Genomic DNA, 17,215 nt, shown 5'->3' on the forward strand with positions numbered 1-17,215 from the left:
AAATGCAGAAATCACTGGTCTTCTGTGTCGCTGGCGCTGGGAGTTGGAGACTGGAGCTGTTCCTATTCGGCCATCTTGCTCCGCCCTCTATTATGTCTTAAAAAGTTGTTGAAATTATAATTTTTTAATGGTTCCTCCTTTATTTAGTCTTTCTACTTAGGATAAGAGTAGTTTATACAACAGTTGCAGTGTTTTAATATTCTGTGTTTTTTCTGTGTACTTACTATTACCTGTGAGTTTTGTAAATGTAAGTGATTATTTATTGCTCATTAATGTTTTTTCTTTTTGACTGAAGTCCTTTCTTTAGCATTTCTTGTAGAATAGGTCTGGAATTGATGAAATCCCTCAGCTTTTGTGTGGGATTTTTTTTTATCTCTCCTTCATGTTTGAAGGATATTTTTGCCAGATATACTACTTTAGGGTAAATGTTTTTGTTTCTTCAGCACTTTAAATATATCATTCCATTCTCTTCTAGCCAATAAGGTCTCCACTGAAAAGCCTGCTGCCAGATGTATTGGAGCATTATTGTATGTTGTTTGTTTCTTTTATATTGCTACTTTCAGGATCCTTTCTTTATCCTTGACCTTTGGGAGTCTGATTATTAAACATCTTAAGTAATTTTCAGGTTAAATCTGCTTAGTGTTCTATAACCTCCTTGTACTTGGATACTGATATTTTTCTTTAGGTTTAGGAAATTGTCTATTATCCCTTTCAATAATCTTTCTACCCCATCTCTTTCTCTACCTCCTTTTTAAAGCCAATAACTCAGATTTGCCCTTTTGAGGCTATTTTCCAGATCCTGTAAGCATGTTTCATTGTTTTTTATTCTTTTTTCTTTTGATTCCTTTGTGTGTTTTCAATAGCCTATCTTCAAGCTCACTAATTCCTTTTTCTGCTTGATACATTCTGCTATTTAAGGACTCTGATGCATTCTGCAGTGTGCCCATTGCATTTTCAGCTCCAGAATTTCTGCTTCTTTTTATTTCTATTTCTTTGTTAAATTTATCTGATATAATTCTGATTCCTTCTTGTGTTATTCTGAATTGATCTGAGTTTCTTCAACGCAGCTATTTTTAAATCTCATCTGAAAGGTCACATATCTCTGTTTCTCCAAGACTGGTCCCTGGTGCCTTATTTAGTTAATTGCTGAAGTCTTTTCATGGATGTGTTGATGCCAGTTGATGTTCTTTCGTGTCTGGGCATTAAAGAGTTAGGTATTTATTATAATATCCACTGTCTGTGCTTATTTGTAGCTGTCCTACTTAGGAAGGCTTTCCAGATACTTGAAATAACTTGAGTAACACTGTGGTTCTTGCTGACTCGTGGAGGCAATTCTCTGAATTATCAGGCAGATACTTTTGTTCTCCTCTCTTACTTTCTCCCAAACATACAGAATCTCTCTTTCTGTTCTGATACCTAAAGATGTAGGTGGAGTGACATAAGCACTCCTGTGGCTATCACCATTATGACTGCATTGGGTAAGACCTGAAGCCAGAACAGCGCTGGGTCTCACTGAAGGCCTGCAGCAATCACTCCCTGACTACTGTATATGTTTGCTCAAGGTCCTGGGGCTCTACAATCAGCAAGTGGCAAAGCCAGCCAGGCCTATGTCCTTCCCTTCAGAGTGGCAAGTTTCCCCAGGCCCCTGGTAGGTCCCGGTGTGCTGCCTGGGAGCCAGAGACTACAGAAAAAAACCTTAGTGCTGGCACTCAAACCACAAGATGCAGTTCTTCCCATTCTTCCCTCCCCTTTCCAAAGGCAGAGTCATCTCACCCTGTAGCCACTGCCACACCATGCCATGAGTAATATTGCCAGACTATCAGCCAATCTTTCCTTAAGGGCCACAGGCTCTTAAATCAGCTCTTACTGAATGCTGCCTGACCTGGGACACAACCTTCAGGGAAGTGGGCTCCTCTCTGGCCCAGGGCAGGTTGAGAAATGCTGCCCAAGAGTCAAGTCCTGGAATCAGGGACCCCAAGAGCCCACCTGGTGCTCTTCCCGCCTGTGGCCATGCTGCAACCTGAAGCCAGCAAGTCTCAGAGTATCACCCAGGGCCCTCACTGTAGTACTTGGGTATTGCTGCTAGTTATTCAGGGCTCAAGGGCTCTTCAGTTAGCAGGTGATAAAGCTTCCAGGACTGGGCCCTTTCCTTCAAGGCAGTATGTTCCATTTTTGCCCATGGTGTGTCTAGAAATGTCATCTGGAAGCTAGGGCCTGGAATAAGGGCCTCACATCTCTGTCTGATGCCCTATCCTGCTGGGGCTGAGCTGGTATCCAAGATGCAAGTCAAAGTCCTCCCCACTCTTCCCTCTCCTTTCCTCTAGCAGAAGGAAGGAGTCTCTTTTGGAGTTGCGAGCTGTGCAGCCTGGGGTTATGAGAGAAGTGATGCCAGTACTCCCTTGGCTGCCCCTACTGATGTGTCAATATGTTGCTTGCACACTCCAGTCCATTGTCTCTGGACCTAGTTCAGTAATAGGTCTTGCTTAAGAGTCGCAGTCCTTATGGCCCAGACTTTCAGATTTTCTTGGAGACACAGAATGTGTAGCCCTCTGTGGCAAGGTTTGCAGGTTCTCAAGTTCTGACCACTGGGATCCACAATTCCCCTCTGTCTAGGGCTGGTTTAAATGCTCCCTCTGTGGGCCGGTATCAGCTGAGTTTGGTTCGGTTTTCTTTCTGCTCTAACAGGACAGCACTGATTAACTACCTCACAATGTTGTGTTCTCCTTTCCCCAGCACCCAGAAATGCTCTCTGCACTACACTGCCACTGCTGGGGGTTGGGGAGGGGTGGTGGTGGTGATTTCGGACTGCTTTTCCTATCTCTTCAGTGCCTCTTTCAGTGATATTAAGCTAAAAACCAGGTACTATAAGTACTTGCCTGATTTTTGTTTTTTATGAAGGTTTTTTTTCCGTGTAGACAGTTGTTAACTTGGTGTCCTTGTGGGGGGACAATCAGTGAGGCTTCTATTCTGCCATTGTGCTCTGTCTCTGCCTGTTTTATCTTCAAGTAGAATAGCAACTTCTGCTTTTTTCCCATTTGCTAAGTAGATTTTTCTCCATTCCTTTACTTTGAGCCTATGGGTATCACTGTATGTGAGATTGGTCTCTTGAAGACAGCATGCAGTTGGGTATTCTTTATTCGACTTGCCACTCTGTCCCTTTTAATTGAGGCATTTAGCCCATTTACATTCAAGGTTATTATTGATACATGCAGATTTAATCCAGTCATTGTGTTTTTAGCTGGTTATATGCAGACTTCTTTATGTGATTACTTTATAATGTCGTTGGTTTAGTGGCCAATAAAAATCTTTCCTTTCCATATTTAGCACTCTCTTCAGGACCTCTTATAAAGCAGATTTGTTGGTAGTGAATTCCCTTAACATTTGCTTATCTGAAAAGGATCTTATTTCTCCTTCACTTACAAAGTTTAGTTTGGCTGGATATTAATTCTCGTTTGGAAATTCTTTTAAGAATGCTGAATATAGGCCGCCAATCTCTTCTGGGTCGTAGGGCTCTTGCTGGAAGGTCTGCTGGTAAATTGGTGAGGTTTCCTTTGTAGATGATTGCCTCTTCTCTCTAGCTGCCATTAATGTTTTTCTTTCATGTCAACCTTGGAGAATCTGATGACTATGTGTCTTGGAGATTGTCTTCTTCTATAGTATTTTGTAGTTCTTCACATTTCCTGAATTTGAATGTTGGCCTCTCTAGCGAGGTTGGGTAATTTTTCATAAACAATATTCTGAAATGTTTTCCATGCTGCTTGCTTTCTCTCCCTTTTTCAGGGATGTCAATGAGTCATAGATTTGGTGTCTTTACATAATCCCATATTTCTAGAAGGTTTTGTTCATTCATATTTATTGTTTTTTCTTTATATTTGTCTGACTGGTTGATTTTGGAGAATCAGTCTTTGAGCTGTGAGGAGTCTTTCCTCAGCTTGGTCTATTCTGCATTAATACTTGCAACTGTATTCTGAAATTCTTGAAGTGAGTTTTTCAGCTGTATCAGTGCTGCTTCTTTTTTAAAATGGCCATTTTGTCTTTTGCCACCTGTATAATTTTATTGCATTCCTTAGAATCCTTGGATTGAGTTTCAATGAATTCTTTTTCATCTGTATTCTAAATTCTATATTTAGAATTAGGTTATTATTGACATATGCAGATTTGACCGGCTCATCGAGTTTGGCAAGTGACCCGGGAACCATTTCATCCTGATTGAGAACCATTGCTGAAGAACTAGTATAGTTTTTTGGAGATAAGCAGTCTATCTTTTTGAGTTCCCAGAGTTCTTGCACTTACTCCTTATCATCTTTGTGACCTGATGTTTCTTCAATCTTTAAAGTTGCTTTCTTTGGATTTTTTTTTCTCTTATTTGATTTTGTCAGGGGGTTAATTGTGGTATAAGGTGGGTTCAGTTTATTGACTTTGTTTCTGAAAGAAATTAGAAAGCTATACAGCTCAGCCCAGCACTCCTGGGCAGGGTGCTCCAACTCTGGAGAGCTAGTATCCTGCCCCAGCTTTGCTCCCTGGCCCCTTGAGGTTAGAAACCTGCTGTGCTGGTGGGCCAAAGTGTTCTTGGGCCACAGGCCACAACACTCTGATGTGTGGTGCCAGCGAAAGCAGTTCATCAGACAGGGGCCATTCTGCTGGAACTCTTGATGGCCAGGCACTGTTTGTCACTGCAAGAGCTTTAATGTAGGCCCCCAGGAGGCAGCCCATTTGGTCATCCAATGACATACCGCAAGCAACCATGGACAGGCTGGACCAAAGGAGAGGCTGTAGACAGGGGGCACTCAGGTAAGACTGGCCCATCTCCCAGGCAAGGATATCCTGCTCTGTTCAGGTCTGACAGTTCCCCTAAAACGAAAGTCTCCTAGGGCAGCATAGCAAGCCTTCAGATATGGGCATTCCTGTTGTGCTCCACCACAGACATTCCCGCACTAATCCCTCTGGCCTCTGCACAGGCTAGAGTTCTGCCCCAACATATCTCCAACCAGCTCTCCCTGCTAGCTCAAGTGTCCATAGGGGTCACTGGTCCTTTGTTGCCAGGATTCCAGAGGTCCCTGATGAGAGTGGGTTGCCCCTTGCCTGCTCACCTCACCTCTTCCCCAGGAGTCACTGGGGCCAGAAACAAGTCCCCATGCATGACAGCCCCATGCAGAGTTCCCATATTCCTCTCCCTCCATCCCAGCATGTGTGTTCTCCCTACATCCACTCTCAATGCCTTCCCTCTGATGACATGCTCAGAGTGCACCAGTCTTCCCAATATCCCAGTCCCTTGGTAGCAGATATTCCTCCTGGTTGCATCTAGTTAGCCACCTTAGAAATTATTATTTACTTTATGAAACATACATGCCTTTTTTTCTTATAACTTGCTTTTGGCCATTTTATTACTTCTTTGTACCTTTAATTGAGGGACATAAACAAGTAAGAGTTAAAAATTCAGTCAATCTGACAATGTTTTGTGAAAAAAACTTAATTCAGATAGAGAATAAAATTAACAATTAAGGCTTCATAATTATTCATTTCACTTAACTTTGCTGTTGCTATCCTCTTTTAGAAAGTCATGTATAAAGGAGTTTAAGATGGCGAAAGTCATGTATAAAGGAGTTTAAGATGGCAGAAGCAGCTAGTATACGCTGCTCTTATGGAGATGAAACAAACTAGTGAGTAAATACTAGTTCCTCAAGTGGATTGTCAAGGAGATGCGATGAAGATTCACCAAGGAAGCAACAGGACCAACAAAGAACAAAGAGGATTGAAGCCAGGCAGCTGCCCACCTAGAACTGATGTAGAGTTGGGGGAAGCTCCCTAATGTAGGGAAAGGTGAGTGAGAGTCCTGAGGGGATCTACACTTCTGCGATAGACCTTTGCAATCCCAGACATAAGAGATATTCCTGACCCCCAGGAGCCTCCAGATTGAGACAGAGAGCCACTTAGAGTCTTTGCAGAGGAACCATTCAAGCCCACCTGGAGCCCTACAGGCCTTGAATCCCTGAGTAGTGCAGTGCCATCTGCTGTAGCCCCAACAGAGGCTACAGCCATGGTGCAAAGAAGCAGCCAGAATGCCCCACTGCTCCTCAGTAGGCAATGCTTGCCAGCATGGGGTTCCAGCAGAGTGGTCCCACCCCTACCTGAACCTGGGTGGTCATGGCTCTGAGCTTCTCCAGGAAGTACTCAGGCTACAGACCATGTGACCACCTATCCCCACTGCTCCTCACCAGGCAGGGCTTGCTGACTTGGGCTCCTAATGTGGCAGCCCCAACTTTGCCTGAATACTGTGGGTGGTCACAGCTCTGCATTTCTCCAGGAAGCACCCAGACTGAAGACCGTGTGACCCCTACCCACACTGCTCCTTGCAAGGCAGGGCTTGTCAACTTGGGTTCCCAGTGCAGCAGCCCTGGATCCACCTAAACACCTGTTGTCCATCACAGGTCTGCATTTCTCTGACAAAACTCCAAAAGGTAACAAACAAGACTTAGCACCTTTGCATTGTTCTGACAGTGAAGTCCAGCACTGCTTGGGTAAGAGTGAAGTACAAGTGTGCCATGTGCCCCACAGCTGCCAGTCTCCACTGCCCCAGCTGAGGGATCTTCCCCTCCTCAGTGAAAGGCCCACTGCACAGCCAACCTTACCCTACTTGAACATTTCATCTGCAGTCCCGAGCCATTCTGAAAACCCAACTCCCACAGGTTTGTGATATTCCTTTTGGTTCCCCCCCACCTAAGTGTTCTGCCTGCCCCTGGTTTCCATCGTCTAAGCATTCTACCTGCCGCCACCTAAGAGTTTGGCCAGTGATCCAGGGACCAACCCGCCACTCTTCACCACAACCAGCATTTGAACTTTGTGTTTGCCTGATTTTGGCACAGCCCTTTCAGGACTCATACCCACTGTTCTGCAAGCCATCTAGGAGCCTGGGAATTACCTACCTATACCCTATCTACCCTGTTCCAACTCTACAGGCACTGGACCACTTCCCCGGGGCCTGAAGTCAGGTTGACCTATCCAGCCACCACCACCAGAACAAAAACTCACTCATGTGGGCCCAAAGGTGAAAACTGCCCCCCACCCACCCACTATTTACAAGCAGCAGCAGTACTGTTACACTGGCAAATAGGTGAGCCATAAAACTGTCTGAACAGGTTCAGAGATTAAATTATGCCCTGAAACCACTCCCAGATAGTCACAAAATAGGTATTTACTGTGGCTCTCAACCTCATTGTAGTCCAGAGATAGACTAGAATATGAATCTAAACTGGGAGTCATGAACCCTGGAAGAGTTGTGTAATAGGAAAACAGATCAAGTTCCTGCCTATGTAGGACAAGAAGCTGGTGCAGCCATCTCAACTCCCTGCAAGTCTTTAGTGCACTTCATAAGGAACTCCTCCCACTAACCCTAATCAGGGCAGGTGCCTGTGCTTGCCATTTGTGTATCTGTGGGAAAGCAAGGGGCTCCAGCTTGATGCAGCTGTGTCTCTCCAACCCCACAGAACAGAAAGCTTAGCTTACGGCACCAGGTACTCCAATGTCCAGTCCTTCACTTGAAACAACAGAGAGCACCTCAATAAACAAAGATCAGGTACATACCTACCTGCTTATGTTGCAACTGGCTCTCACCTGAAAGCACTATTGACCAACTTGTAGGTCAAACTGCACAGCTCAATATAAAACCAGCCCACAGAAGTGCATAAAGAAATAGAAGCAAAGCCAAAACACCATAAGGCAATAGAGGCAAAGCCAAAAGACCCATCCACTCCTCCCCAGATGAGCAGGAACTAGCATAAGAATTCTGACACCATGGGCCAGGTGTGGTGGCTCACGCCTGTAATTCCTGCACTTTGGGAGGCTGAGGTGGGCAGATCACAAGGTCAAGAGTTCAAGACTAGCCTGACTAACATGGTGAAACCCCGTTTCTACTAAAAATACAAAAATTGGCAGGGCGTGGTGGCACATGCCTATAATCCCCGATACTCAGGAGGCTGAGGCAGGAGAATCACTTGAACCTGAAAGGTGGAGGTTGCAGTGAGCTGAGATTGTGTCACTGCACTCCAGCCTGGGTGACAGAATGAGGCTCCAAGACTGTCTCCAAAAAAAAAATTCTGACACCAAAAATATCTGAATGTTGCAACACCACCAAAGGATCACTCTAGTTCCTCTGCAATGGTTCCTGACCAAAAAAGAAACTCAGAAATGACAAGTAAGAATTTAAAGCATGGATTGCAAGGAAGCTCAATGAGATTCAAGAAAAGATTAAAAATCAACACAAAGAAACTTCTAAAGCAATCCAGGGAATGAAGGAAGAGCTAAACATCATGAAAAGAAATCAATTAGAGCACTGGAAATAAAAATCTCACTGAAGAAATTTCAAAATACCACTGAAAGTTTTATCAATAGTCTAGACGAAGCAGAAGAAACACTTTCAGAGCTTGAAGACCAGTATTTTGAACTAACCCAGTCAGACAAAAATAAAGAAAAAATAATAATAATAAAAAAATGAACAAAGTATCAAAAAATGGGATTATGTAAAGCAACCAAACGTATGAATTACTGGTATTTCTGAAAGAGAAGGAGAACAAGTTCACAACCTGGAAAACCTATTTGAAAAAATAATTCAAGAAAAATTTCCTAATTTTGCTAGCGATATAGACATCCAGATTTAAGAAATCAAGAGAACACCTGCCAGATACCATACAAAATGAATATCATGAAGACATACAGTCACCAGAGTGTCTAAGGCCAATGCTAATAAAAATATCTTACAGTCACCTAGAGAAAATGGTCAGATTATGTATGAAGGGAATCCCATCAGGCTTACAGCAGACTTCTCAGCAGAAACCTTTCAAGCCAGAATAGATTGGAGGTCTATTTTCAGCACTGTCAAAGAAAATGAATTCCCACCAAGAATTTCATATCCCACTAAACCAAGCTTCATAAGTAAAGGAGGAATAGAATATTTTTCAGACAAGCAATCACTAAGGTAATTCAGTACCACTATACCAGCCTTATAAGATATCATTAGGGGAGTTCTAAATGTAGAAACAAAAAAAAAGATGCCTACTAACACAAAATTAAACTGAAGTATATAACCCACATACACAATAAAGCAACTACATAATAGAAGATACAAAACAATAAGCTAAGAACTTCACAATAAAATCAAAATCTCACATATCAATACTTACTTTGAATGTATACGGTCTTAATGCCCCACTTAAAAGGAACAGAGTGGCAAGTTGACTTAAAAGACAAGACTCATCTATCTACTTTCCTCAAGAGACCCAACTCACATATAATGACACCTACAGCCTCAGGGTTGGAGAAAGATCTATCATGCAAAGGGAAAACAAAAAAAGAGCAAGAGTAGCTATTCTTATAAGATAAAACAGACATTTAACTCAAAACAGTAAAAAAGGACAAAGAAGGCCCTATATAATGACAAAGGGTTCAATTCAACAAGAAGCCTTAACTTTCCTAAATATATACACATCCAATATTGAAGCACCCAGATTCATAAAACAAGTACTTATGGACCTATGAAAAGACTTAGCCACACAATATTAGTGGGAAACTTCAACACTCCACTGACAGCATTAGACAGATCATCAAGGCAGAAAACTGACACAGAAGTTCTGAACTAAATTCAACACTTGATCAGTTGGACCTAATAAATATCTAAAGAGCACTCCACTTAACTACAAATGTGCATTATTCTCATCTTCACATAGAATCTACTCTAAGTTCAACCACATGCTCAGCTATAAAGCAGGTCTCAATAAATTCAAAAAAGTTAAATAATACCACAGTGGAATAAAAACACAAATCAATATCAAGAAGATCTTTCAAAACCACAAAATTACATGAAAATTACACAACTTGCTCCTAAATGATTTTTGGGTAAACAACTAAGTTATGCAGAAATAAACAAAATATTTGGAATGAATGAAAACAGAGATACAACGTGCCCAAATTTCTGGTAAGGCAGCCAAAGCAATGTTAAGAGCAAAGTTTATGGCGCTAAACACCTACATAGAGAAGTTACAAGGATCTCAAATTAACAGTATAACATTACACCTAAAGGAACCAGAAAAATTAGAACAATACAACCCCAAAGCTAGTAGAAGACAAGAAGTAACTAAAATCAGAGCAGGTCTTAATGAAGTTGAGACCCAGAAATCCAGACAAAGGATCATCCAAGTCAAAAGCTGATACTTTGAGAGGATAAACAATGTCAATAGACTACTATCTAGATTAATAAAGAGAAAAAGAGAGAAGATACAAATAAACATGGTCTGAAATGACAAAGGAGATACTACAAACAATCCCACAAAAATACAATAGATTCTCAGAGACTATTATGAACTCTACACACACAAATTAGAAAATCTAGAATAAATAATAAATTCCTAGAAATATAAAACTTCTGATGACTGAACCAGGAAGAAATTGAAACCCTGAACAGACCAATATCAAATTCTGAAGTTGAATCAGTAATAATAATAATAATAATAATAATAATAATAAACCTATGTACCAAAAGGAACCCTGGACCAGATAGACTCATAGTACAATCTACCAGTTGAACAAAGAAGAGCTGGTACCAATCCTACTTAAACTATTCAAAGAAACTGAGGAACCTTAGCGGGGCTTCTCCTCACACATTCTACCAAACCAGCATCAGGGTTGGAGAAAGATCTACCATGCAAAGGGAAAACAAAAAAAGAGCAAGAGTAGCTATTCTTATAAGATAAAACAGACATTTAACTGATAACAGTAAAAAAGGATGAAGAAGGCCATACATAATGATAAAGTGTTCAATTCAAAAACTCTGATACCAAAATCTGGAAAAGACAAAAGGAAAAAAAAAAAAACTATAGGCCAATATCCCTGATGAACACAGAAGCAAAATTTCTCAACAAAATTCTAGCCAACAAATACAGCAGTATATCAAAATGTGAATTCACCATGATCAAATAAGCTTTATTCCTGTGATGCAACATTGGCTCAATGTACACAAATCAACAAATGTGGTTCACCACATAAATAGAATTTTTTTAAAAAATGATCATCTCAACAGATGCAGAAAAAGCATTTGATAAAACTCAACATCGCTTCATGATAAAAATCCTCAAAAAAGTAGGCACTGAAGGAACATACCTCAAAATAATAAGAGCCATCCATGACAAACCCATAGCCAATATCATACTAAAAGGGCAAAGGCTGGGAGCATTCCCCACAAGAACTGAAAAAAAGCAAGGATGCCCACTCTCACCATTCCTAATTAACTAGTACTGGAAGTCCTAGCCAGAGCAATCAGGCAAGAAAAAGAAATAAAAGGTATACAAATAGTAAAAGAAGTCAAATTATCTCTCTTCACTAATGATATAATTGCATACCTAGAACATCCTAAAGACTCTGCCAAAAGGTCCCTAAGACTGATAAACAACTCCAGTACAGTTTCAGAATACAAAACCAATGTACAAAACTCAGTAGCATTTCTATACACCCATAATGTTAAAGCTGAGAGCCAAATCAAGAATGCAATTGTATTTACAAAAGCCAAAAATAAAATACCCAGGAATGCAGCTAACCAGGGAGGTGAAAGATCTCTACAAGGAAAACTACAAAACACTGCTCAAAGAAATCATAGGTGACATGAACAAATGGAAAAGCATTCCATACGTGTGGAATGGGAGAATCAACATTGTTAAAAATGGCCATACCGCCCAAAGCAATCCACAAATTTAATGCTATTCCTATCAAACTACCAATGCTATTTGTCACAGAAGTAGAAAAATCTATTCTAAAATTCATACTGAACCACAAATGAGCCCAAACAGCCAAAGCAATCCCAAGCGAAAAGAACAAATTTAGAGACATCACATTACCTGAGTTCTGACTACTGTAAGGTTACAGTAACCAAAATAGGATGGTACTGGTTCAACAGCAGACACATATTCAAACAGAAAGGACAGAGAAGCCGGAAATAAAGCTGCACACTTATAAACATCTGATCTTCAACAAGTAGACAAAACAAGCAATCAGGAAAGGACTCTTTAGTCAATATATGGTGCTGGGGTAACTGGCTAGCCATATGCTGAAGAATAAAACTGGACTCCTACCTATCACCTATACAAAGATTGACTCAAGATGGATTAAAGACAAATATAAGATGTAATACTATAAAAATCCTAGAAGAAAACCTAGGAAGTACCTTTCTAGACATTGGCCTTGGCAGACGTGACTAAGTCTGCAAAAGCAACTACAACAAAAACAGAAATTGACAAGCAGGATCTAATTAAACTAAAAAGCTTCTGCACAAGGTAGGAAACTATCAACAGCATAAACAGGCAACCTACAGAATAGGAGAAAATATTCACAAACTAATTATCCAACAAAGGCTCAATACCCAAAATCTATAAAGGAACTTAAGCAATTCAACAAAGAAGAAATAATCCCATTAAAAAGTGGATAAAGGAAATAGCCAATTCTCAAAGGAAGACATACACACAGCAAACAAACATATGAAAAAATGCTTAATATCACCAATCATTAGAGAAATGCAACTCAAAACCACAGTGACATACTATCTGACATCAGTCTGAGCATACATTATTAAAGATTCAAAAACAATGGATGCTGGCAAGGCTGCAGAGAAAAAAAAAATGCTCATGCACTGTTGGTGTAAATGTTTATTAGTTCAGTCACTGTGGAAAACAGTTTAGAGATTTCTCAAACAACTTAAAAAACAGAACTACCATTAGACCCAGGAATCCCATAACAGCATGTTTACTCAAAGGAAAATAAGTCATTCTATCAAAAAGACACATGTACTTGTATGTTCATCATGGCACTATTCACAATAGCAAAGACATGGAATCAACCTAACTATCCATCAGTGGTGGACTGGATGAAGAAAACGTGGTACATAAACAACATTGAATACCATATAGCTATAAAAAGGAACAAAATCATGTCCTTTGCAGCAACATAGTTGCAGCTCCATTAATCTAAGCTAATTAACACAGAAACAGAAAACCAAATACCACATGTTCTCTAAGTGGGAGCTGAACATTGAATACATATGGACATAAAGATGAGAACAATAGACACTGGGGACTACTAGATAGGGGAGGGAGGTGTGGGGAGTGAGGGGTGAAAAACTCACTATGCTATGGTTACTACCTGAATGACAAGGATCTTTCATACAATATACCCATGTAATGAACTGCATGTGCACTCCCTGAACCTAAAAGCAATTTTTGTAAATGATGCATATGAGCCATAACAATAAAAAGTACATTTTAAAGTAACTGTAGGTTGTTTGCATGAGTTTACATAGTGCAATCAGTATTATTTCAATATTAAAACCATAATCAGAGGCCACGGGTGCAGTAGTTCACACCTGTAATCCCAGCACTTTGGGAGGCTGAGGCAGGCGGAGCACGAGGTCAGGAGTTCGAGAACAGTGTGGCCAATATGGTGAAACCCTGTCTCTACTAAAAATACAAAAATTAGCTGGGGGTGGTGGTGGGCACCTGTATTTCCAGCTACTCGGGAGGCTGAGGCAGAAGAATCGCTTGAACCTGGGAGGCAGAGGTTTCAGTGAGCTGAGATTGTACCACTGAACTCCCAGCCTGGGTGACACAGTAAGATTCCATCTCAAAAAAAAAAGAAAAAAAAAATCAGAAATCAACAAATAAAAGGGACTACCAGTATCCTGTTAGCTTTCAAATCCCTAAACTATTAAATTCCTCTCAGGGAGTGACTCAATATAGAAAAACACAATATTTTTACATTAAAGACAAATTGATACAACTATTTGCATACTCTGCATTCAGGTAAGTATTTATAATCATGCATTAAGGTCATCACTTTGTAAAATTTTAGAATTAGAAGGTCTCTTACAAGTCATTGTGATAGACTGAATATTGGTGCAAAATATATACATGTTCTAATCCCTGGAACCTGTAAATGTTACCTTAAAAGGCAAAAGCATATTGCAAATGTCATAAAGATCTTCAGTGGGGGTTAAGATTAAAGATCTTAACTTAATCCCCACTTAAAAAAAGGAGATTATCCCATGGGCTCTAAATGTAATCACAAGTGTCCTTATAAGAGAGCAGCTGAGGGAAATTTGACTATAGAAAATGAGAATGCAATTCAAAAACAGAAGCAGAGATTGGAGTGATACAACCATAAGCTAAGGAATACTGGCAACCACCAGAAGACAGAAGAGGCAAAGAATAGATTCTCCTCCGGGCCCTCTTAAAGACATTGGTCCTGCTGATGCCTTGATTTTAGCCCTGTAAGACTCACTTGGGGCTTCTGGCCTCCATAGCCAAGAAAATTAATTTCTATTGCTTTAAGCCACTAAATATATAATTTTTACAACATTAGTAGGAGACTAATACAGTCAATCTATTAGTGCTCAAATTTGCTGGTAAGTGACAGTATTCTTTTAAGATCTCCATCATTTTTCTCGGGAAGTGAAGGGAGAAAGGAAAAACTCTATAATATGTTGACATATTTAATTTTATTAAATGAGTCATGAGCATTTTTTTCTACCAGAAATGATCACATATTCTATTTGTGATACATAAATTATACCAATGGTTAAAATTAAAATGCTGAATAAGGTGAATAAAGGGAACTTCTAAACATTTTCTATGAATATCCTGCCTTCAGGAGATGGAGATTAAGTGTCAAACTATTTGGAAAATTTCTGAGAGAATATCATTGTGTGACATTGGAAGAAAGGAAAGTAAAAGCCATACAAAATATATTTAGGTTCAGATTAATTTGTGCTAAATAGTGGACCAGAAGATAGTTTTTGTTTTCTTTCTTAAATATTAATACATTTATCTTCCTTAGGAAATATAAATCAGATGCATTGATAGTAACAAAACCCTCACTTATTTGAATTAGTTAAAAATAATTGAAATTATGGTCAAAAAGAGATGAGATCCTGAAGGGAGGTGGCTCTCACATATAAATGCATGGACAGGGAGTTTTAAAGGAAGACAGTGCAAGTCAAGGAGTCTAATCATTAAGTACATCTTTTCTGTTCTCAAATGAGGCTTCGTGACTTAATCAAACAACTTCTAATTTCTTCTTAGAAAAAGTTACTGAAAATCAGAACCCAGAAAAAGTCAAATCATGGTTTGAGAGAGGTTGTAAGTATAAAATCTATCAAAAGACACATCCATCACAAGCAAGAATATTTGGATCATAAAAGCAGAAACAGAAACTAAAGAATGGGGGATACACAATGTTACCACCATTTTATTCTTTGTCCATATTTAAAAGCCTCTTATCCTTTTCTTAAGGACCCTGTATTAAATCATGCTTGATTTCATAAAATCATGTAGGTGGACTAGGCACTCTCAGTAAATAGTTAAAATATAAAAACCGTAGAAGAATAGACTAACTGAAAGAATATGGGTAGCAGAAACAGGTGTTTTTGTGATCTTTAGACAATTTAATTGCAACATGCCTAATCATTAACTTTTTGCTGCAAATAAGTAAAAACCTGTCAGAACATCACTGTTTGATAAAAATTTAAGAATCACTGTCTTAAAATAATCAAGATCTAATCAACCTCTTCATTTGATACACAACCCAGCTGTCAACCTGAGAGATTGAGTGGCTTGCTGAAATCACCCAGGTAATCAGTAGCAAATTCTGGACACGAAGCCAAGTCTCCTTATTTCCAGTCTACTAATGGTAGTTTCTTTCTATTATACTTTACAAATGTGTTTGTGAGTAAGATAGGTCAAGATTAAATATAAATATTTGGCAAATTTGTGAATTTAGGCTTGTTTATATTTTCATCATGAAACACACTTACCTTTTTATTTTGGGTATGGCTTTCTCATGAAAACATTTACAAACTCCAAAGTATTTACTATGATTTCTGATTTATAAACTGCCAACGTAACAATGTATCTGAATATGGCTTGTGTTTTGAAATGCTAAGTAGTAAACTTAAAAATACTCAGTGAGATTCCTACCATCTTCATTTCACACTACCCAGGGACATTACTTATTTGAGTCAATCCTATCCATCAGTTAGTACAATAACAGAAAAGCACGGCAAGCATTTGATTCATAATTTTATGCATTGTACTTTACTGTAACAGGTGCTTAGTCCTTGGGCATAAAATAAACTTGCAAAGTCCTCCTAAATGGATCAAAATTCATTATAAAGTAAAAGTCATAAATAATTTTGTAGGTAAACAGAAAAAAGACAGGAACATACAGAGAATGAGTCAATAGTTTTAAAATTATTACTATGCAAACAAGTACCTGTAGTCACTAGGGAGATTAAGTAAGACCTTGATGCCAGGGAATACAATATTTTGAGGGGTTAATAAGAACATAACTTTTAAAATATTACTAATACTCTACACCAGACAACTTTGCTTTCAAAAGTAACAAAATATATTCTCATACAGGTTTAAATAAAATAACTATTTTTTCTATTTCATTCACTTTAAAAATAATTAGCATAACTGTTAATTTCAATGTTTACCTGAAAGAATGCATCCTTTCGACTTAGAGGTATGCTCATGAAAAGTGTCACATAACTTTCTGAAATTCTATCGAACAAGCAATCTTGGTTTTCTCTGTCAGGCTTAAAAAAATGTGTGAAATTAAAGTCAATATTACAATTTAAAACTGGAATTTGTTTACATGATGACAGCAATTTTATTTATTTTTATGAGCAGATCAATTGGTATAGGAGAATCAGCATGGGTTTTGGCATAATGCAGACCCAAATTTTAACACTGGCTGTTTTGCATTAGCTGTATTACCCTGGGCAAGTTAATTAAGTCCCAGGTTTCTCATCTGTCAAATGTAGGTAATATATACTTATTTTAAAAGAGTGTAGTAAGATTAAGAACAGGGATCATATTTTTGCAACTTTGTATTTCAAGGCCTTAGCACAGCACCTGACAACAAAAAGCATGCAAACATTTGATGAGTTAATTATCCTTGCATTCCAGGAATAAATCCCATTGGTTATGGTGTATAATCCTTTTAATATGCTGTTGCTTTTGATTTGCTGGTATTTTGTTGAGGATTTTTGTGTCAAAATTCGTCATAAAAGATATTGGTAGTTTCTGTTATTTTTATTGTAGTGTCTTTCTTGGGCTTTAGTATCAGAGTAACACTTTCTAACTCACAGGTTGAGTTAGAAAGTGTTTCCTCTTCAACTTTT

The 17,215-nt window shown here is 39.0% G+C and overlaps 1 protein-coding gene across 3 annotated transcripts in view; it reads right to left on the reverse strand.

The window, feature by feature from the left end:
• Window positions 1-407: 407 nt before the first annotated feature.
• The window catches only part of LOC116271920 (protein FAM227B-like), a 56,439-nt gene continuing 39,631 nt past the window's right edge, over window positions 408-17,215 (reverse strand). For 2 of the 3 annotated variants that reach the window (XM_031660684.1, XM_031660686.1), the window contains one exon: window positions 16,099-16,627. In XM_031660684.1, the coding sequence (XP_031516544.1) occupies window positions 16,487-16,627 (141 nt within the window). In that variant the 3' untranslated portion in view covers window positions 16,099-16,486. Of the gene's footprint in view, window positions 5,399-16,098; window positions 16,628-17,215 lie in introns of those variants that run through there. The other variant, XM_031660685.1, reaches the window with a different exon arrangement.

The sequence above is a fragment of the Papio anubis genome, chromosome X, assembly GCF_008728515.1.
Source record: "Papio anubis isolate 15944 chromosome X, Panubis1.0, whole genome shotgun sequence".
In the NCBI taxonomy this organism is placed as follows: Eukaryota; Metazoa; Chordata; class Mammalia; order Primates; family Cercopithecidae; genus Papio; species Papio anubis.